Source organism: Oryctolagus cuniculus, chromosome 14 (assembly GCF_964237555.1).
Source record: "Oryctolagus cuniculus chromosome 14, mOryCun1.1, whole genome shotgun sequence".
Taxonomy (NCBI): Eukaryota; Metazoa; Chordata; class Mammalia; order Lagomorpha; family Leporidae; genus Oryctolagus; species Oryctolagus cuniculus.
In genome coordinates, this window is record NC_091445.1 from 61296211 (window position 1) to 61319569 (window position 23359).

Below are 23359 nucleotides of genomic sequence, written 5' to 3' on the forward strand. Positions count from 1 at the left end.
AATTTTTCTTACTGATTGTGGCATAACAGAACGATGTACCTTAAAATAATGAGCACAATCAGAAATCTTAAGTTTTTAATTCCCAGCTCTGCTATCAAAAGGCTGTTCAAGCTTAGGAACTCATTTAAATGCCATAATACCAGTGTCCTCCAATGCAAAATGGAAAGACTGAATAATTGTTAAGGCTCTTTCAAGATCACAGGGGGTTTACAAATTTGTAAAGAATTTTTAACAGAAACACCTAATGTGTGTTGGTATTATCATTGCACACAAGATAGTCATTAAAATTGTTGCTTATTTAAGTCTAATGAAAGAGAATTTACATAAATATAGTAAAAGACTAAAGTTTAAAGTATATATTTGACTACCCTTTGATACATCTCTATCATCCTCTTTTTGCCACAGTCTGATTCCACATAAGATGATGCATGATTGGAAGGAGCTATTTTTTAATGGAAAACCCATATATGAGCAAGCCTCCATTAAGCAGATAGCTGCTAAACCCACTGAAGAACAACTTATAGAACTGGAAAAAAGGGATTTGCTAGATAGCAATGACTACGACGACTACAAGGTACATGCTAATGTGAAATAATTAGCTGGAATGCAACATAATAAATTCTTTAACATGAATTTTGTGCTTTCATCTTATTTGTCTCCAAAAAATAGACATTTTATGTTTGCATTTTTGCTTGGTTTAATTTATATTTATAGTACTACTTTTAGATTCCTAAACTATTCATAACTTATTATCTGTTCTTCCCAGTAATATTAGAAGGGTGTTCTGGAAAAAATATCAAGCATAATGCATTGTCTGGGAAGATAGCTTTCAGAATTTTTAAAAATTTTGAAAATTTATAAATTTATTCATTTGCATTTTTCTTTGAATGAGCTATCTATGTTTGCCTCAAAAGCCATTGTTAAAGGGTGTTTTGGTGGTAATTGATCTACATAGCATATTGTTTTTGCAGGTAAAATGGGAGAAGAGGAGTTCTGGGCTTTATAAGTAGTATAAATTCAAACTATTGTATGAAAATACTGAAAAATAAGTATCAGATGTCAACTGTGCTTTTAAGAGCTGTCAAAAAAAAACACTTTGAAATTAGGCAGAACTTTTATTGGCAATGCCAGCTAATAACAATATGACCTTAGATGACCAATCCCTTGAGTGCCAAGAGACTCAACTTCCCAATTTACAGAACAGTATACTGACCTCGTTTTGTTGTTATGTGACATGTATAAAATGGTATTTGTTAAACACTCGAATACATTACATGTTAGATGAAAGTAATATGCATTAAATTCCTTCTTAACCACCCAGCTATCACCACCCCATTCTATGTAACCCTTAGAATTAAAGATGTGAAAAATCTTAGCTCTTGGATAGAAGTTCTAAGTAGATCAATAGCCATGAAATGAAGAATGGGGCTTTTTATTATTAAAAATATTACTAAATGATTTCCAGATGGGTATTAAGCACAACCAGAAAAAAAAATAAAGCAAAGCAGTTTTGATTCAATCATTTGCTGATATTTAATGGATACTCAATAAAGATTTGTGGCAAGGATGAATGAATAAAAATGAGTGAGTAACAACAAACCAAGAAAACTATAAAATAGCACTCATATAAATATTGAGAGATATGTTTGTGGTAAAAAAAAAGAAGAATAAAATTATGAGAAACTAAATTTACCATATTTTAATCAAATGAATATGCATTTGTATCACTAAGGGAATTTTTATGTATTAGGGACTGACAAGAGCCCTATGGGACATATGTGAATGTTTTATATGGTTGTAGGATACTCTAGATCTAGTGTTACTGCCTAAAGTATTAGTGCCATATAACAATGTTTTGATAGTATCAGACTGTGTTTAGGGGTTTCTTTCCATTGTAAGTTAAAAGTGACTTTATTTGACAGATTTTGCTAGTTCATGGGATATTTGCTTCTAAATAATTTTTCAGTCAAGCTACTTTATTCTTGTTGCTCATAGATCAGGAGACCTAGGAGGCTACAGTTTAGCAAAAATGTGTCTTTCTAACTCATGTTTGGGAAACTGTTACCACAGGAACATGCTTGTCTAACCCACTTCCTGAAGCAGCCAGTGTGTTTCTTTTGCAGAAAATTACAAACTTTTCGTTAGGAGTTTGTGAACCTCAGGAAGTGCAGTTTATTTTGTGAACAGGCTTGGCTGACTGTTTTTCTAGAAATGAAAATCACCTTAGGATTTCTGATGGGTGTTTTACATGCTCTGTTACTTTGACTACATAATAAAAATATGCCATAGGTTTTAGGTTATACTGTAAATTACTCTATTATCACTCCCTATTTTTAGGTTTTGTCACTTCAAAAACTTGTCCTAAATATTCCTAAATACTAATAAAAAGTAAAGGTTTTAACTTATAAAAATACATATTATCTGGCTTGAATATTCTATCACAAGAGATGGAAAGATACACATCCTGGTTTAGCTGAAAGAAGCAGTTGTCAACATTTGCTAATTTTGAGTTTGCTTAGGATTTTTTGGATGCTTCAGGTAAATGCACAACCATGAAATCAATCTTTGTGAAGTTTATATTTTTAGCATACTTTATTGACGTCCATATCTACCTTCCTTAAAGAACTGATGCCTCTAATTTTGAGCCAATACTTTTCAGAGACCATTCTCTAAGTAAACTACCAGGTTTAAAATTTTTTAAATAGTGTACCTAGAAACTGTCATAAAACATACTCTCTTATCTGTGTGTCAAATATAGCTGCCAAAAATTTCATTCTGATTAATGTTATTTTCTAAATTATCATACCTTATTTTTTATATGACTACATGTAAGGGGGGGCTAATCCAAAAATGATGCAACTAGAAATATTGCTGTTTTCTAAGAAGGAGGCAGGAATAGAATCATGGAATAGCCAGACTCCATTGGATTCCCAGGCAACAGCTGCAGGAATGAAACAAGGAGTTACTTAGTAAAGAGTAGGAAAGATCTCTTAAAACCAAGTGGATTTTAGGGAGTCGCTAAGCCAGGGGACCCAGCTTCCTAGAGCAACTGACAGTACAGCCCTGCTATAGCAATAGAGATTCTTAGTTACACAGTTGACTCCCCTTGTTGAAACTCAGACTCTCCCTAATGTAGATACTTTCATGGGTCTTCCTGGCAAATGACTTAAAGTCCATTGAATTTAGTTTTACATAGCTTCTTATAAACAGTTAGTTACGGAATGAATTTAAGAGTTAGAGTCTGCCCTCTATAACCATAGGTTCCTTATCAGCAGAATCAACAGTAGTGGACTGGGAATGCCTGAGAAAAAATACATTTGTACTAAACATGTACAGAATTTATTTTCTTTTGATTCCCTAATGAAGACTATATAGCAGCCATTATGCATTGATAATATTGTATTAGGCATTATAAATAATTTAGAGGTATTTTAAAGTATGTGTAAGGAGGTACATAGGTTACATGCAAATACTCCAAATTTTTTATGTGAGGGAATTGGGTATATGCAAATTGTGATATTCATGGGATAAGAGGAGTTTGGAGCCAATCCCTTGCAAATCAAATTATTTTACTTGTAAACTAAAATTAGCTTATGGCTATCATTTCATGTAGACTCAAGTTTTCCTGAGCAATCTCTCTGCCACAAAGCACTTAGCTATTTGCAGAGTCCTAGTGTTAATGTTCCCAACCAAGTTGTAGTTGAAATTGCTGTAATTTGAAAGAAGAATTTTTCATTTCCAGAATAACATTCATGTTGTTTTAAATTAATCAGGATTTTTAATTGCTACTGTTGTTGTTTTTCATGAAAAATGATTGTTTATGTTCATGATCAATTAAGTTACAGCATTTGTTATAGCATACATTTTTATCAACAGCATTTTAGCTTATGATTTTCCACTAACTGGACTTTAAAATATACTTGTATATATCATAGTTTAACCTTCATATAACTGTCACCAAAGCACATGATGTGAAAATACCCACTCTGAAATTTGCTTGTACAAAGGCATATATTATCACCAGATCTTTTTTCCAACTGAAGGACAGGAATGTGGAACTAAATGAACCGTGAAGATGGCTTTCTTCCTAAGTTTCATCTGATTTATTTTACCCAAAAACTCTATATAGCATCTTGTTCCTACTCTCCAACTTCTGTCTTTTTTGTTGACAGTAGACTGTTTTCAGCAACTTTGCTTTTGCTTTGTTCCTTGACCAGGAACCAGCCTAACCTTCATGATTTATTATTTTTTAAAAGCCTATTTATTTGAAAGGCAGAGTTATAAAGAGAGGGAGAGATACAGAAAGAGATATCCTCCACCTGCTGGCTCACTCCCCAAATGACCACAACAGTCAGGGCTGGGCCAAGCTGCCTGGAACCTTATAACTTACATGGTTATTCAGTATGCTTAAAAAATGTTTAAAATAGAAACTTACTAAGCATGTAGAAACCTTTAATTTCAAATGAAATTACTTATTTCATGACTTCTTTTCTTCCCTTGCTCAGAAAGAAGTCTTAATGCCTTATTTTTGACAATAAAGATGATTCTCTTGGTAAACTACAACACTGATTCAATTTTAATTATCAATTTTCAATATAAATGTAGAGAATTTCATTGTGAAGTACCGAAGGGCCTGAAAGATTTGATGTTTATGTCTTTTCTTCTCAGATATATCTGAGTACAACTGATTTTTAAGTAGGCAGAGTAAGTAGTTGCTCACACGATAGGAGTTTAGATGTCTGTGGGGTTATGCTACCACAAAAATTCTGCATGCTGTTGTACTTGATGCACCACATTATCACTCCTGTTGAACACATGAGCACCTGCTATCGTACAAATATTTCCCAAGATAGCCAACAAGAATTATGATTATTCTCTAAAATTAAAAGGAGCTGGGAAAGAAGTTTGGCAATGAGAGAAATATTCCCAATATCATCTTAGTTTGATTTTTAAGATTATGTATTTCATAGCTGCAATTTCTCCTTTTCATGTGTTGAGAGTTTTACCTCTAAACTTGTAAATTTCTTTGATAATGTTAAGTTTCTTTGGCTGACTTTTTGAGATCAGGCCTCATTGTGTCCTTGTAGGGTCACAGGTGTGCTCCAGAATACTGATAATCAAACATAACGATTAAAACTTATAGAACAGAATATCAATATCTTAGTTTTAAAGGAAGCTATAGTTACTGTAGGCCCATGGTCACCAGGAATTAAGTCTATTTTCCAATGTTTTTGGATAAAGGCAGAGGTCAGAGAATTGTTTTTTGACTAAACAAGAAGGAAGGGGCACTTGGGTCATTGGAAAGATATTTTGCTTCAAATCAACAAAATCAGACAATCTAAGTTAATTATAAAACCGTGGTAGGAATAGTTGACTTAGGTATCATATCCAAGGGATTATACCAGAACTGAAAAGTGATTTATGAAGCCAAAGATTTTGACATTCAGATAGAAGTGAAGTAGAATGGGAAGTAAGAAGATCAGAGCCCAAGAGAAGAGTCCCAGATGAATGGCATGAATAAATTAGAGTGAGTTCCCAGTATTCTTCTTTTTCTCTTTACTATTAACATGTAGACTATAGAGAGCTTCTTCCTAGCTCCCTCCTGTTTGGGTCCAGAAAAGATAGAGGATGGTTAAGATTTTTCTGGGCTTCCTACACTGATTTTTCTGGTTTGTCCTTTACCTACTTTGGGAACTATGGACTCAATTTCTTTGCATCAAGTCCACTTTTTCTTCAGTCAGTTTCTTGGATTTCCCACCAAGCATTTTAGAGAAGGCTCTAAGACTAAACTCTAAAGCTGTGTCATAGCAGATAGGTAGAGTAAGAACGTAATGACAATCTAGAGAATTTTGAATGTATCCAAGAAAGTCTAAATTTTGGTATGAGATAAATGTGTTAGTCTGAGGAGCAAAACTCTCCCATCAGAAAGATTCCCACCCTGTTGCTTCTGTCCGGTGCCCAGGGCTTGTTGGCCAATGGACCTATGGTAGTCTTTGATACATTGCTCAGTAATACCTTTAAGTTTTTTGGAGGTAATTTACACTCCCTTTGAGCTATCAACTTTACAGTGAAATAGAGACAGTAGAGAAGCTGCTAGTAGTCATTGTGATGGAAGTTGGTAGTCCAGTTGGAAATATCCTATGTCAACTTTACAGTTGCAACATAGATAAGTCATAATGTCTACATAGTTTGTGACATCTGAAATCACAGTCAAGTTTGGCTCTCTGACTAGTACTTGATGGGCAGTAGCAGTAGAGAGAGAAATTCAGATGTAGAAGTTTCTAGAAAATTTCTTTGGACAGCAAGACCATAAAAATTAGTATAGACGTGATCTCGAGATGAACCACCACTTTCCTGATGAGTAGATCATAGTTTAGTCAATTATAAAATAAATCTTTAAAAAAATAAATTGAAGAGTGAAGTTTGATGTTTTTATTTGGCCATTCACCACCACCAGAACTGCTTGGAAGCTCCAGCCAAGGGAGAGAAATGATATGAACTCAGGGTGATGCTATCCCAAGGGCAACTGGGGCTTCACAGACTTGCAGTAGCCTTGAGTCTTTTGTTTTGTTTTGACCTGACAATTATGCTTTGAAATGCATTGAGCTGCTGTAATTCTCAGTGTACCTCATTCAATGTACCAAACATTGAAGGGCCATAATAGTTTGCCAGGGCACAGGTGGAACCAGGAATAGGAACTTGTCTGTCTGTCGTGACTAAGCTACTCTTCCACTGATCTTGTAAAGGTGTGGTTTTGAGCATTTCTGGAATCAGTCTAAACAACTGAATCCCCTACTCACTGTTTGCATCTAATTTTGTTACTGGATTTCAACCTCACTACATTTTCAGGAGAGAGGGTCTCTCCCAGTGGCTTTGTCTTAGTGCCCTTGGTAGTTAGACTTGCAGTCAGCAGGGTGTTCCTGACCGCCTGATATGTCAGTGATTTTCAGTTCAGAGTTTCAGAGGGAGAAACTTGCCACTCTCACAAGTGCTGAGCTTTCTGAACTTCTGCATATGTTACAAGGTACAGTTACTGAAATGCATACTATGAGTTTCCATGCTCTCTCATTTGTGAACAGTAATCTTTGTCACATCCTAAGTAATTGATCAATTTAAATTTCACTCTGAAAGCCAACATAGCATGAATGGAGTCTTCTTTCCCTGGGACTTCTTTTGTGATGGGCTGTAGTTAAATATTGCTGTTTCCATACTACTAAATGAGGGCAAACTGAGGAAAGCTACTGCTGGGACAGAAGGGATCAGAGTGAAAGCTGCTGTTGAATAAGGACCAGTTCTTTAGATTCATTGATGACAGAAATACTTGTGGGATTGATTAATAGGCAAGGCATTGGCTACCCACAATTCTGCTTATAATCAAGACACTCTTCACCTCAGCATGGGTTTCAGATGCCAGTAAAATAGAGTTAACTTCTGCCTTCCCCTTATTGCCACAGGCTGTGTTTCATTTCTCTGCAATATGTATATGACCTTCTGTCTGAAGGTGCACCCACCCTGCCAATTTCAGGGAGAGGTGGATGCCCCTGCCCTGCCTCCCAGCTCTGGTATGGAAGCCCAAACTGAAAGGAAGGTATAGCCAGGTAGTTAATCATACTCTGACCTACTAGAGGTCAAGTGCCTTAGAAAGGCTGCCAGGCTCACTAAACAGAGTCAATTCATCTCTTAAAATATTTCTGAGAACTTTGAAACTGGGCCCTAACACACAGCCCATTCTATGACAGCTCCTGGATGAGAAGTCAGAGTCTAGTTGCCCATTGGCTGACCACCCACTCCTATGTGCCTGCTTGTCCAGGGAAGTACATGGTAGCATCATTCTTCTCCATAGGAACCTAGCTATTACGCAGGTCCCATCCAATGTCCAAGAAACCCTAGGGGCCTACCAGAATATGGATTATGTGAATTGGACTCCCCGCTTGGCTAGATACATAATCTCCCTTTCTACTTCTGAGAATCCTGAGTAGTTGTCATAAATTTTAAAATCTAGATTAAACTCCTTCCAGATTTCCTCGGGGTTTGGAGGAAAGAAGGCCTTGGAAGAGATGACAAAGAACAGAGGTTCTGAAAGCTGCAAAATTACCTTATTACCTCTGTGTGGAGTATGGCTTTTTTCTGAATGCCAGATTTCCCAAGCACAGTAACTGGAATATAGCCACTAGACTTTGCATGTTACCACAGCTGTAGGTGTGCTTCTATAATAAATTTATTCCTTCTGGTAGGAGACCAAGGCATATCCAGCCAGGAGATGTCATGTCAGGGGTGAAATTCTTAGAACTGGGACCAAAGGATCAAGATAGTTTCTCTGAAGTGGCCAGAAACAGGAAGAAGTGGAGACAGAAGCATGCCAAGTCCTTTGAGCATGCCAATGATCAAAACTGAGATTGAGTTGGAACCAGACTAGAAAATGAAAATGAAGCCAGCAGAAAGTGAAAATGAAGCCAGCAGGTTAGAAGCTAAGCAGAACTGGAACAGAACAGGATTCAAAGACATGGCAGCAAAGTGAGGAGGCCCTTGGCAGCTGCCCCAAACAGAGTTGGAATGTCTGCGGTTTATTTCTGTTATTGGCCAGTTGTGTGGTACACTTTGGGTTAAACTAGTCTGGGAGACTCAAGGCAAATACCTAGCTGGGAAGATGAGACCCAGGCCACAAACACCGTCTGCTAGGAAAGACCTACCTGCTCAGAGAGGTTATCTTGTCCCTGTCCAGGACCCTGGTTTCATCCCAGGAGGTGACTTTCCAGACCTCCAAGCTCTTGACTGTTTTAGACCTGACTCCTTTCCTGCCTGGTTTTCTGGCAGATTTCAAGCTATTTGAATCCCTGACTCTCTCTGATCCACTTCTAGTTGTGCCCAAGGATGGCAGGTCTCCTCTACCCAAACAAGAACTCACTCCAGAAAAATATTTACAACCATGCAGTTGTCAGTGATGTAACTGCAGTCACTACTCCTAATGAAGTTTTCCCCCGAGTGATGGTACCTATTTGTTTTTGGTGACTTAGGAGTAATACTATGTTAAAAATGAAGATGTCACCCATCTTATCTCTGAGATAAAACATCAGAAATAAAGTGCTTACCTTAACTTTTACATATTGGAAATCTTTCTTCCTTCTCTCTAAGTCCATGGCCCAGTTTAAGGAGTCTCATATTTATAAATTGTTTTTCATTTATTAAATTTTAATGAGCAGCTTTTTGCTGATATAACAAGGTGCACTTTAACAGAGAGGATCTCAGAATCACTCTAGGCTATAACTTATTGAGATGCTTCCTGCATTTGCTAATTTTGTGCATGATATATATATTCTTACTTTATTCTCTCTATGAGAAGATGCTTTCTGATCTTGTTCCTAGTTTTGAGCGTGGGCTGTGTCCATTTGATTTGGGTACCTAAGTTAACTTTTCCCTTAATCAATATTATAAATTGTAAAGTCTTTATATTCACTTATTTATTCTGTCCACATTTATTGAGCTGATACTATTGAAGGATGGATTCATTTATTCAATCAATAAGTATTTATTAAGTTTCCACTGTGTCAGCATTGTTCTAAATATGAGGATATGAAGTTGACTGAGATAGAAATCCTTCCTTCCCAGTGTTCATGGTCTAGTGTGGATGAGAGAAAACTTATTGTATAAAAGGTTGTTAAATGTGGATAAGAATGAAAAGTTATAGGGGGCACCTTGGAAGGGATGATATACAGTTGATCTGAAGATATTAATTCCAAAATGACCTAAACCTATGAACTGTGACCTCCTGTCCTCTGTATTTTCTCCATGAATACATTTAATGACAAGCATGTAGAACAAACTAAGTTCTGAAGCATTTGGGTGTCCCAAGAGTCATCTGAAGAGTCCATCTCGGTTATGTCTAAATGTATTCAAGAGGGGAATGTGTCATTTATCCAGTGAATTAGAATATTATGAATGGGTGATTTGGTTGTTCCTGGTTAAGATGTCATTTGCTGCCTCCAGTGTTTAGGCTTGAGTTAATAGATTACCTCATCTCCCACTTACAAATACTTTTTCGTTGGGTAAAAATTAAGCTGGTCTATTTTCCATTAAGCCTGAATTTCTATTGTCTTTTAAATAATAATTGACCTTACATAATGAATTTTTAGAGATTTACAATATGAAAATATTAAATAGCAGTAATAGTATATAAAACTATTCTCTAAAGCATTATAAGTAACCTATGACTAAGATCTAATAACAGAAATAAAACCTAGAAATGTGAGAGTTGGACCTTCTAATTAATGATAAACAACTTGAGAAGTTACATCAAGAAATGTATTTTTTTAAAATATGCTTTTATAATAGTAAATGGATATTAATAAAGTATTTAGAACAGCTTTAAAGCAGTGCCATCAGAAAATTAAAGCATTTTTTAAATAATGCAACTTTTTTAAAGTACCATGAGAAAGAATAAAAATATAAATAGCCTTTTAAGATGTAAAATAAAATAAATAAAAACATATTTGCTAAATTAATATCTATTCTATAACATGGATTGCAGACTTGTTAGAATTATTCTCCATATTTGCAAATATCTAAGAGATGAATCAATATGGCAATTATAGACATGAGATAAAAACTGAGGGTTCTTGGTATCTTACCTAATAAAGTGTCCTTTGCTTTTCAAACAGTTGGTTAAGACCAAATTATGAACTTAATTTATGGGTCAAAACCAGTATAGTTATTTCCTGAACAATGATGGATACAGCACAAAATAAATGCAATCAAATGCAGTATGCTAGGGAATAAAACACATCACAGTTAGTAAAAGTGTTTCCTACAGCATTTTTCTTGTTTTACTTATACTTTTACATGAATATCAGGTCACAGTGTAGAATGCACATCTTATGGGGGGGTCCTGGTCAAAGTGGAAAGCCACTGTCTTAGAAGACGCAATATTGTGGTGTGTATGTTCCAAGAGAAGGCAGGTAGGTCAAGCAGTGTTTTTATGGGTTTAGACCAATAAAAATGGACAAGTTAGGCAAAGAGGATGGCTTGGAAGTCTTGAGTCACTAAGGAAAGGCTCCTAATGACGAACGTAACTATTAATGTGCATTAGAATTTGAGGAATGGCAATAGCTGTAATGACTCTTGTGGCCCCTACTACAGGCCTTCACTATACTTCTGGTATCACAGACTCTCACTGCTTCCTCACTTTCTGTCGAGAAAGCCAGCTATAATTGCTGCAAAATGAAGGCAACTAGAATGTCCTGCGATGGAGGCGCTAGGTGCATTAGCTATACTCTAGGGGCAGAGCCACATTTTGTAGAATTACTACCAGTGGAGCTTCTTGAAAGCAGCTTGTTGGAGTCTTTTCCCCTAAATCCTTTGGCTATTGTTACAAAATAGGATTTAAAAGGTTGCATTTCAGCCGACGCCGGGGCTCACTAGGCTAATCCTCCGCCTTGCGGCACCGGCACACCGGGTTCTAGTCCCGGTCAGGGCGCCAGATTCTTTCCCGGTTGCCCCTCTTCCAGGCCAGCTCTCTGCCTGTGGCCAGGGAGTGTAGTGGAGGATGGCCCAAGTACTTTGGCCCTGCACCCCATGGAAGACCAGGATAAGCACCTGGCTCCTGCCATTGGATCAGCGCGGTACACCAGCCACAGCGCGCCGGCTGCGGCAGCCATTGGAGGGTGAACCAATGGAAAAGGAAGACCTTTCTCTCTGTCTCTCTCTCTCACTGTCCACTCTGCCTGTCAAAAAAAAAAAAAAAAAAGGTTACATTTCAAGGGCAGGCATTGTAGCAATATCCAGTTAAGCTGCCCTCTGGATTGCCCTCATTCCTATTGGAGCTTCTGCTTCTGACTCAGTTTCCTGTCGATTCGCCTAGGAGGCAGTATATGATAGCCCAAGTACCTCTAGGTTCCTGCCAGTAATGTGGCAGACCAGGGTGGAGTTCCTGGCTCCTGGCATTGGCCTAGCTCTGCTCCACCTGTTAAGTTCATTTGGAGAATGAATCAGCAAATAAAGATCAAGCTCGCTCTCGCGCGCTCTCTCTCTCTTTCTCTTTCTAAAGGCATCAGTAGCTGAATCATGGCGTGTTTAACACCTACCAAACTGAGAATATCTGGGGCATGTCAGGCCATGCAAATGTGGTAACTTCTAGTTCTCTGTGAAGACAACCACTAGATTATTTACTTTCAAGGCTAGCACAACCACTCTATAACGCCATATTTGAATGCCACTACTAAGAATAACTGGAATACCTCAAAGTTTTTTGTTTGTTGGATATTGTGCTAGAGATTTTAAGGACTGATGAATCTCTCCCAAGGCCCAGATTCTGTTTATCCAAGGACACCACATTGCTCTCCTCTTTGAGATGTAATAAAGGCAGATATATACAGGCACAGACACACAAACACACCAATCTCTCATCCTCTGGTTTATTCCTGAGAGGCTCACAATGGCTGCGGCTGAAGGTAAGATCCAGGAACCCAATCCAGGTCCCCCACATGGGTGGCAAGAACCCAATTACTTAAGCCATCACCACCGACTCAGAATCTGCATTGTCAGGAAGCTGAGGTCAGGAGCTGGAGCTGAGAATTGAACTTCTCCCTACATGGAAGATTTTTGGCTTGCCCTTGAACCATGCACCTCAGACCACATTCACATACGTATGTTCCCAAGCACATTTATAAATGTCCAAGCTATTTATAAATGCCCTTAGTGGCATTTAGCCATACTCCATTTAAAGAAGACCAAGAATATTAACAGACACATCAAGCCACAGGAATACAAAAAGGTATGATTCTGGAAGTAACCAGAATCATAGATTAGGTAACCATTAGAATTCTGCAACAGCAGATGAGGAGGTATGTGAGTATGTTGGATCCAAGCTGAATAGCAGTGTGGTAGGTCCATGTAATAATCTGTGAAGATGGCAAGAATGGAAGATACCATATGCCAAGGAACTCAAAATTCAGGTTCTGGAAAGATCAGAGGTCAGTTAGTAAAATTAGTAAATTGAACAGGTTATGACTTGACCAAAAGTGGAGGCTGTTCATTCGCCGTTGGAAATTTTTGATCTGTGTTTCCTTTCCCAAGGAAAACTAGAACTCCTAGGTGTAGATCTGAACATTGCACTTAACATCTTTAAAAACTGCATACTAATAATATTTAACAGGCACAATAAAAATATTAATATTAAAATAAACAGATCTTGATGATCTTCTATATGTGCCTAACAGTTTACATAAATTAAGTGCTAATCATATGGAGCACATCTACACAGAAAAAACAAAGTGATGTTTACCTAGTATTGCCTTATCTGAGCAGGGGGAACTTTAGACCATAATAGCCAGATGACTATTTATAATAATACTTAAAGGAGAAAAGAAGCAGCACATTTTACTATATAATTAATTTAATCATACCTAAACACAGAACAAACCTGTAGTGTAGGGATCTTGTAAAAATGTATGCCTCTTCTTTGAAATCTCTTTAGCTCATGGTTGTTAACTTCATCCTAGTTTAATTATCTTTTTCTAGTTCTCCTGATCTATGTTCACTCATCATATTCTTCCATCCACTTTGAGATTTTATTGTGACTTAGCCTTTATTCTTGACTTGTGCTAAAAATGTCACCAGCTGCTTTTCTAAGGTGGTTCTACCCAGTGTGTTCCAAAAATCCTTTATCTGTCACCACCCATCAGGCTTCAGTTCTTTGCTAACCTCAACATTCTGTTTTCTTCACAGTCCATGTTCTATTCCATTGTGTTTGGTCACATTCGACAGCATAGTGATGGGAGAAGGCTGTATTCTGATCCCTTAGTGAGGAAGCAGCTGCCTGTGGGTTCTTCCATTGGGCAGAAATGTGGATGCTACCACAGTCTTGTGAGGTAGATGACAGTTCATTCTTCAAAGATGAGAGAACTGACAAAAATGCAAAGCAAGCAACTAGAGGACCATTGTGGGAAACCAAGCCCTCTGACTTAGTCCTTTAGTCATTTCCTTTAGAAAGTTCTAAATCATTCTAACATTAGCAATTTTCACTTCACCTTGGCCTTAGAATTACAATCATGTACCACAGAACAGCAATCTGATCCACACAGACAGATTTATGACAGTGGTCCCATAAGATTTTATTACCTAATAACATTTGGTTTGTTTAGTTAATGTGTGTAAAGCGCAGTCGGTGACATTTGTACAATAGCAAAATCACCTAACAAAGCATGTCTCAAACTGTATCCCTGCCATTAAGTGACATACAAACAGTCTTTTTATTATAAAATTACATAATTTATAGTGTTTCTGTTTTTTATTTCATTAATGAATTATTCTGCCACATTGCATAATTATCATTTGTCTTAATTTGTTAAAAGTATAAACAGTTCAAGTAATCAATAAAAATGCAACCAGTCATTATGTAAATCTATTCAGTATCTAGCTAACTTTGAACAATGGAGATAAGTATAATGTATAGAACTACAAGGAAAACCAAAAACAAACCAAAACATAATATTTTTTAAAAAATAAAGAGTAGTTTGTATAGAAGGAGCAGTCAAATCTAATTATTTTATATACTAATAAATGTCACTGATTTTAAAGAAAAACTTAAGAATACTTTGGCACTTTCAACCAAAAAGTATTTTCCTATTTCCAATTTTGTAATATCAGAAACTTTATATCTTTATGTACTAATAAATTCCACTTATTTTAAATAAAAGCTTTAGAATACTTTGGGCACTTTCAACCAAAAAGTTTTTCCCTATTTCCAGTTTTGCTATATCAGAAACTGTAGAACCAAATTAGAAAAGCCATCCATAATACTTGTCAAATTTGACAACTTATATTATAAGCAAGCATTTTTGACAGGTTTTGGATATTGAAAGAATACTGATAAAACAAAGAGTACAGGCTTGTAATTATGTATACATGACATAGCATAATTATAGAAATATTGTCAGGATTACTGAAACAGGATAAAACAATCTTAAAGATTAATTCAAATTTTTCTTATCTCAGAGTATTTAGAAAAATAGTTCCTTATGTATAATGAATCTGTCTTAATGAACCATTTTGTAGCATTAGTCAGTCAATGGTTAAAGATTAAGGGTTAAAAACGTAGTATGAAGTCTCATCTGTCTATGAAGTCTATTCCTTAATTATAGTGTGGAAGTATTTATAAACTATTCATCATCTATTCAATCATGGTACTAACATGAAAATATGCCATTCTTATTAATAAGCCAATTTGGGCAAAAAAATTTTGGAAAGAAGTACTGTACAGAAAATGATTAGGAAATGAGCTAAATCATATACATACAGTTGAACAAAGACACGCACCTTCCTCTAAGAAAGAAATCAGATTTTTTTATATAATCAAATTTGTCAACCTTTTCTTTTGCAGCTTTCAGCTTTGGTGTTACGTTTCTTTAAAAAAAACTCCCTGAAATACATAAATATTTGATGCCTTTATGCCAAAATTTGATGCCTTTATGATTTCTTGTTTATATCTTTCATTCTTCTGGAATCAGTTTTCATGAAAAGAATAGGATGCCTAAGTTTATATTTTTAATATATATAAGTAGTTGTTCAAATACCATTTGTACAACAATGTATTATTTCTGTTAGCGTGAAATATAAACCTTATTACATGCTAAATTCTAATGTATGAGGGTACTTCAAAAAGTTCATGAAAAATGGAACTAAAATATTAGATCATTTTGGTGTAAAAATTGAAATATCTGCATGCTTATTTCATAGTGTGAATTTTCTGTAACCTTTTTGGAGACTTATTATATAACTAGATCTTTATGTAGAACTTATATTTTTGTGCACTGAATATTCTGCTCCTGCAGCTTATTACTTCTTGTACTATACACTTAATAGTTCCTTTAATATCTGACAAGGCAACCACCATATTGCTTTCCTTCTTGAGTGGATATTTCAATCCATTATATCTCTAATTTCACGTTAACTGTAGAATAATTTGTTATATCACCCTACTGGGTTTTGGGTGGGGAATAACAATAGTGCTTTTGTTGTTAATTTGGGAGATCATTGGGGGTTTTATAATTTTAAATCTTTCAATAAAACCCTTTATTCAAGTTATTATTCTTAATCCTCATTACAGCTTTGAAGCTTGAGTATGTGAGGATGTATATGAGTGTATGAGAATGTATATGAGAGTATGAGAACGTATATGAGTGTATGAGAATGTTAATGACAGTGAGTCCATCAGTTTTTAATTGCAAGCAACAGAAGTTGACTTGCTCAGTAAGCAGGAAAAACTTAGTGAAAGTATGTTCAGTAGTTCAGAGAATCAATAGATGGATTTGAGAACTAGGCTTAAGGTTCAGCTTCTCAGAAAAATGACCAGAACCATCTCAGCAAGGACTTCCAAAAAGACTGCCACTGCCACTGCCACCAGCACTGTGGAACACGAACAGCTCGGGTTGTAGCTGCTTTCACCTCTGCACCAAGAACTCAGCTTTCAGCAGCCACCATCACTTATGGGGACAGTGCTGTTTCTTTTTCCTTTCCCACTGCACTGGCTAGAACTTTTTTTTTTTTTTTTTTTTTTCTTTTTTTTTTTTTTTTATCTTTTATTTAATGAATATAAATTTCCAAAGTACGTCTCATGGGTTACAATGGCTTTCCCCCCCATACCGTCCCTCCCACCCACCACCCTCCCCTTTCCCACTCCCTCTCCCCTTCCATTCACATCAAGATTCATTTTCGATTATCTTAGTATACAGAAGATCAGCTTAGTATACCTTAAGTAAGGATTTCAACAGTTTGTTCCCACACAGAAACATAAAGTGCAAAATAATAGATGATTTTTTTTTAAATTATGATGAAATCAGATCAGACCTATTGTCATGTTTAATCCCAGTGAGAGTCAAGTTGGGAATTGATAGTTTCTTTTCTTTTTTTTTTTTTTTTAACAGAAGATCAGTTTAGTGTACATTAAGTAAAGATTTCAACAGTTTGCACCCCCATAGAAACACAAAGTGAAATATACTGTTTGAGTACTCGTTATAGCATTAAGCCTCAGTGTACAGCACATTAAGGACAGAGATCCTACATGAGGAGTAAGTGCACAGTGACTCCTGTTGTTGACTTTACAAATTGACACTCCTGTTTATGGCATCAGTAATCTCCCTATGCACCAGTCATGAGTTTCCAAGGCTATGGAAGCCCCTTGAGTTCTCCGACTCTTATCTTGTTTAGACAAGGTCACTGGCTAGAACTTTGAGAACAGTGGGAGTAGTGGTGTTAATGGTGAGCAGCTTTTTCTTGTATTTAACTTTAATAGAAAAACATGTTGGTTGTTTTGGTTCACCATTATATATTGGACCAAAGACTGCTAGGAAAGTTATATTCAATCCATAGCTTATTAAGAGTTTTTTTAATCTTATTTTCATTTTTATTTCCTTTTTAGAAAATCATAAATGAATTTTTAATTTATGTTACTTGATCAAAATAGCCATAGCTGTTTTTAAAAGTTTAACCCATTATTGTGACCTGGTAATAGCTTTCCTGGGGCTGGGGCTGGGGTGTAGTGGGTAAAGCCACCACCTGCAGTGCCAGCATCCCATGTGGGCGCTGGTTTGAGTGCTGGCTGCTTCACTTCCTATCCAGCTCTCTGCTGTGGCCTGGGAAAGCAGTAAAAGATGGCCTAAATAATTGGGCCCCTGCACTCATGTGGGAAACCCAGAAGAAGCTTCTGGCTCCTGGCTTCAGATCAGCACGCTCCGGCTGTTGTGACCATCTGGGAAGTGAACTAGCAGATGGAAGACTCTCTCTCTCTCTCCCTCTCTCTCTCTCTCTCTCTTCTGCCTCTGCCTCTGCCTCTCTGTAACTCTGCTTTTCAAATTAATAAATAAATTGTTTTTAAAAATAGCTTTCCTAATGTTTAACCTACCTTGTTTTCATGAAGTAATTCTTATTCAGTCATGATGTGATAACTTCAAAACAGCGTTTATTCATAGGTTATATGTTCTGGAATCTGACTGCCTAGGTTCCAGGCTAGGTTCTGCTATGACTAATGTGACCATGGAAAGGCAACTTAGCCTCTGTAATACTCAGATTCTGCTTCTTCACAAACTGGGAATCTAATAATAATGCTTATGTAAGAATTGTATGAGAATAATTTGAGATAATTCATGAGAATAGCATGATGTATAGTGAATTTACAGTCAACATCCATTGGTATCTTCATTGTCTATTACATGATGTTGATTTTAATACTTTATTGTGGTTTTTGAGAAATCTTTTCAAGTGAGATTGACTTGTGGTTTCCTTTTTGAATGTTGTTTTTCTCAATTATCTTTAATACCCTTTCATCTTTGTACATTTTTGTATGAGTGCTATATATTTTCCAAATGAACTCCCATAATCTTGAAGACTTTCAAGCATGTTTACATTCCCATTTAATTAAAGAATGAAAATTCTTCTGTAAACTGTTAGTGTATTCTTTAAAAAAATGATTTACTTTTTTGAAAGGCAGAATTACAGAGAGGGAGAGAAAGAGAGAGAAACCATTAGTGTGTTCAAGTTTGCTGGATATAGTTCTCTGACAACTTTTCTATTTCTGCCATGGCTTCTATCTTCTTAACTGGTCCGTTTAAGTTAACTTTAATCATTTATGCTTTCTTAGAATGTCATTTATTACTATACAGTAATAAATTCAAATGTACTCAAATTCAAATGTACTATAATATTATATGTAATATTATCTTAGTAATTAAGTCTCCTTGGGACCTTCTTTTCTGTTACATTACAACACTGACACTTGCTGTTCTTCACCAGATGAGTAGAATTTCATTGTGATGATTAGTATGTGTAAGTCCTAGAAATTTATCAGAGTGAGCATCTCAACAGGCCTACCCTCTAATTTACTAATTTCTGTTTTTATTTTTATGAGTTCCTGATAGTTTCTTCTGATTATTTTAAAATTATTTTTGTTCCCTGTTATATAGCTTAGTTTTTGAATTTTCTACTTTTTAAAATTGTTGGGGGCAGCACTGGTATGTAGCAGATAAAGCTGTTGTCTGTGACCCCAGCATCCCATATGGGCATTGGTTCAAGTCTCAGCCGCCCCATGTCCAATTCAGCTCCCTGATAATGGCCTGGAAAAAGCAGCAGAAGATGGACCAAGTGCTTGGGTTCCTGCCACCCATGTGGGAGACTGGGTAAAAGCTCCTGGCTTCTAGCTTCAGCCTGGCCCAGACCATTCTCAATGTATGTGTGTGTGTGTGTGTGTGTATCTGCTTCTCTCTCTCTGTAACTCTTTCAAATAAATACATAAGTCTTAAATAAAAGAATTGTCCATCAAGGCATGTTAGGTTAAGGGGCTAGCCATTTTACTCTAAATAGGGTTTTATCTTATCCCACATTTTTAAATATATCATTCTAATGTCCTTTTCAGACTTGAACACTTAGTTTCCTATTTAATCTCAGAATTACTCAGAAATTATACTTATAATGTTAAGTATTTATATTTTTCAAAGTTTTAATTTTATACAGGGATATAAGACAATGTGTTTTGTACAGGTTTTTCTCTTCAATTCTTTGATTACATCAGCAGAAAACCTGAAGAACATGGGAACTGAAAATGATAGAGAATGCCACATTGTCCATGAAAGTTCTCTTTTATCTTTTTCACTTTAAAATATTTTAAAATAAGCTGAGTACTTGCATAAGATTTCAGATAAGTTATTACTCTATTTTATCTGGTTGCTGAAGATAACATTAAGTATTGTAATGCTCAGCATAATTACATTATATCTCAATTAACTCAGTATGTGTGTGTTCACATACTAAAAGTTTTTGAGTTTTTTTATTTTCATATAAAATGATCAGTTCTATGCACTGTAATATGAAAGTATTATTGATGTTATTATTCATTTATGTAATATAAAGTATTTAGTATATTTTTATTTTAATATTTAGTATTTGAGAAGCAGAGAGAGAGAAAGAGAGCACCAATCTGCTGGTTTACCCCAGAAATGCCTGCACTGGCTAAAGCTGGGCCAGGCAAAAAGCTGTGAGCCAAGACCTCAATCCAGGTCTCCCAAGTAAGTGGCAGGAACTCAACTGCTTGAGCCATGACCTGCTACCACCCAGGGTGTACATTAGTGGAAACTGGAATCAAAAGTAGATCTTGGACTTGAATCCAGTCATTTCAATATGGGGCATGAGTGTCCCAAGTGGTGGCTTAATCATTAGATCAGTTGCCTTTCCCTAGTTATTTTATTTGCTGTAGATTGTATTTGCTTTCAATACTCAAATCTTCTCTATGCCTAAATTCTATTTTTAAAAACATTTCTGTTTTGTTGTTTGTCACTTCTGCAGAATATGGTTGGGGAGTGGGCCTTACCAGAAGAAATGGCTGAAAATTTACCACCTTCCAACAATTGCATATTAGGCCATGTGCTTCACAGACTAGTTGAAAAATCTCTTCCTCCTCAAGTTGAATCAACAGAACCTGAATTACTTTCATCTTCTGTTAAGGGATGCGTATTGGGAAAAACATTTAGTGGGAAAACTACCACTCTAAAGTCTCTACAAAAAGGTAGGATTTTTTTTAATTACCCCCTTATTATAACCTAAACTGACTATAGCTGCATCTATCTAATATCTACAGAAAAACATGTAAGAGGCTTTGCTGAAAAACTGAAACATCTGTGTTATAATTAAATTATGTTATAGTTATTGTCCAGGCTATGATTATTAAGTTTAAAAATGAGTCAAGTGGGCCAGCATTATCAAAAAGCAAATTAAACCACCACTTATGACCCAGGCATATCTGAGTGCCAGTTCAGGTCCCTGCTGCTTCACTTCCAACCCAGCTTCTTGCTAATAAGCCTATGAAGGCAGCAGATGATGGCCCAATTACTTGGGCCTCTGCTGACTATGTGGGAGACCCAGATGAGAGTTCCTGGCTCCTGGCTTCAGCCTGATCCAGCCCAAGCCACTGTAGCTATTTGGGAATGAACCAGCAGATGGAAGATCTCTTTCTCTTTCACTAGCTCTAGTTCTAGTTCCAGCTCTATCTCTCTCCCTCCTTCTGTCTCTGTCTCTCCCTCTCTCCTCTGTTACTGTGCCTTTCAAATAAATAAAATAAGTCTTTTCATTTCATTATCACCCCCTATAAGCACTTAAACAGACAAGGTAGTATACAAGCCAGGGTGAGAATAGCAGCCAACGGTCCTAGAAGTGGCATTAACCAAGTGGTTAATATTCCTTCCACAGAAGTTGTAGAAAGAGCTGGTAGCAGTGTAAGAGGATCAGCACTTACCCACTGTTGGAAACGTCGGGTGGCTGGGTGTTCACCCATTTCTTGGAGGCAGGTTTATCAATGGTGAAGGGCCTAAGTCTTCAGACACTGTTGGCCATAGAGCTCAGGTCCAGATAAACTTGGCTGTGAGTGGCCCTGTGGGAGTAATGGTGTAATGGTTGGGGGTGGGGGGTTGTTACAGGGTTTAGAATGGACCATGGCAAGAAGGATAAGATTGAGTCTGCATGTAGGATCTGGGCCCTGGAAGGGGAAAGAGAAAGAAAAGTCTGATGGCTCACTAAGTCTCGGAGGTTGTTGGGTGAGTGAATATGTAGGGGTGAGACAGAGACCTGTAGTCAAGATAGGGTTTCAGAAGAAGATGGCTTCTCAAGGGGGCTGCAGCACCAGCTCACAAAAGCTCTCCATTTGAGGTTTCAAATGCATGGTCATCTAGGATATTGTTTTAAGTCTAGAAGAAATAGATCTAATAAGCAGATTAAATATTTAGGAGCTAAAACAAAGGACAGATGATTATTAGAGGACCTAGAAAAGGTGCTGTCTAAACCAGGAGGGAGTTTTTTAATTGAGAGGCAAACAAAAACTGACAGGAGGGGCAGATTTTAATTGTATGTTAATCAAAGAAAAAAATAGATAGATTTTGTATTTAAAAAAATTTTTGTTTTATAACCTTCTATGACTTCTCATACCTTCTGCAACTTACTTAAACCTTCATAGCTTTTCATTTCAGTGTAGAATAAACTAGCCATTAGGTTAGCCATTAGGATAAATTCTTACAAGCCTTGTCCTTTCTTCATTTAAAATTATCTTTCTGTCTTAACCTTTTCACTAATAACATACTTTTATACTTGAACTCAATGTCCAATTACAAAATTTTATGTATGAACCACAATTTTATGTATGAGGTTATTATCTTCCATTATGGTAGATTTAATGGGGGAGGGCATCCATCAGAGCAGATGGACACCACTCTGGTTGGAGAGAGAGAGATTCTTAAGGAAGAGAATCTGATAGGTGACAGAATAAGGGGCAATTATGGAAAAGGAGATATGTCTGAAAATAGTAATTGACCCAGTAGTCTTGATTATATAGGTTGAGAGAGAAATATTTTTTAGGGTGATGTTGTCTTGGGAAGGGGGCTTTATTTTTATTTTTTCTTAACTCTCTGTGTGGAACACTGCTGGGTAGAGGGCTTTATGTGTGTTGAATTCCTGGAAATTTTCTCACGGCTTTATGGCCCTTTTGGTGTAGGGCAGGAGAGATGTCAAGGTGGCTAGGTTAAAAGAGAGGCCAAGCCTCTATGTCCATGCAATACTGAAGAGACTTTTGCTGTCACTAGATAAGGCAGGGAAAAGAGAAGAAGGCTAGGCATGGAGCATTCTGTGGAGTAAAGTTGTTTAGGACTTACCACTGTCTCTGAGTTGTGTTTGTTGTTTGTTAGCTCTATCAAATATATTACTGGAGATGGCTGGAATTGAGATTTTTGTCTTTGTGGAAGAGAGAATTTAGATGTGAAACAGAGTAGCAGAGTGAGATGGGGCTCTATTTTGTTAGGTTCTAGGACTTTAGGGTCCAAAGATGAAAAGGTGGCTACTTAGAGAAGACTTTAGAGCTGCATCTGCCCAGAGGGCAGGGGTGAGCTTGGGGGTTTGAAGTCAGACTTGAAGAGCAGAGCTGCTTGTTGGGGAGGTGTAGAACACCAAGGACTCTGATAAGGATGAGAGAAAGGCTCTCCAGTGAAGCTTATGGTGCATTGTCTTAGCAGTTTGAAATGTCCCAGGCGCAGGGCTTGTAGAGTGATAAGCACATCGTTAGTCTTTACAGTATGTTTTGTACTCAGGAGGAGAGGGTGGCAGAATGGAAGAGGAGGATTTAGGAAGAGAAAGAGGTAGTTTTGGCTGTCGCAGAGGGGAAGGAGCAGGGCAAGCAAAGGGGAGGGCGAGATGGAGATCTGGGGACAAACAGAAAGAGTGGAGTTGTAGACAAAAGATTGAGGTGGAGTCTAGTGGTGGTATGAAGACTGAGACTTTTAGATTGGAGAGTATGTCTCTGCCCATTAGGGGCATGGGCCAGAGTCAGGGAGCCAAAGGT

General features: G+C 36.8%; 1 protein-coding gene across 11 annotated transcripts in view; it reads left to right on the plus strand.

The window, feature by feature from the left end:
* SPEF2 (sperm flagellar 2) overlaps positions 1 to 23359 on the plus strand; it is a 210962-nt gene that overhangs the window by 58092 nt on the left and 129511 nt on the right. For all 11 annotated transcript variants that reach the window (XM_051853818.2, XM_051853824.2, XM_008262116.4 and 8 more), the window contains 2 exons: positions 406 to 574; positions 20326 to 20545. In XM_051853818.2, the coding sequence (XP_051709778.2) occupies positions 406 to 574; positions 20326 to 20545 (389 nt within the window). The remainder of the gene's footprint in view (positions 1 to 405; positions 575 to 20325; positions 20546 to 23359) is intronic.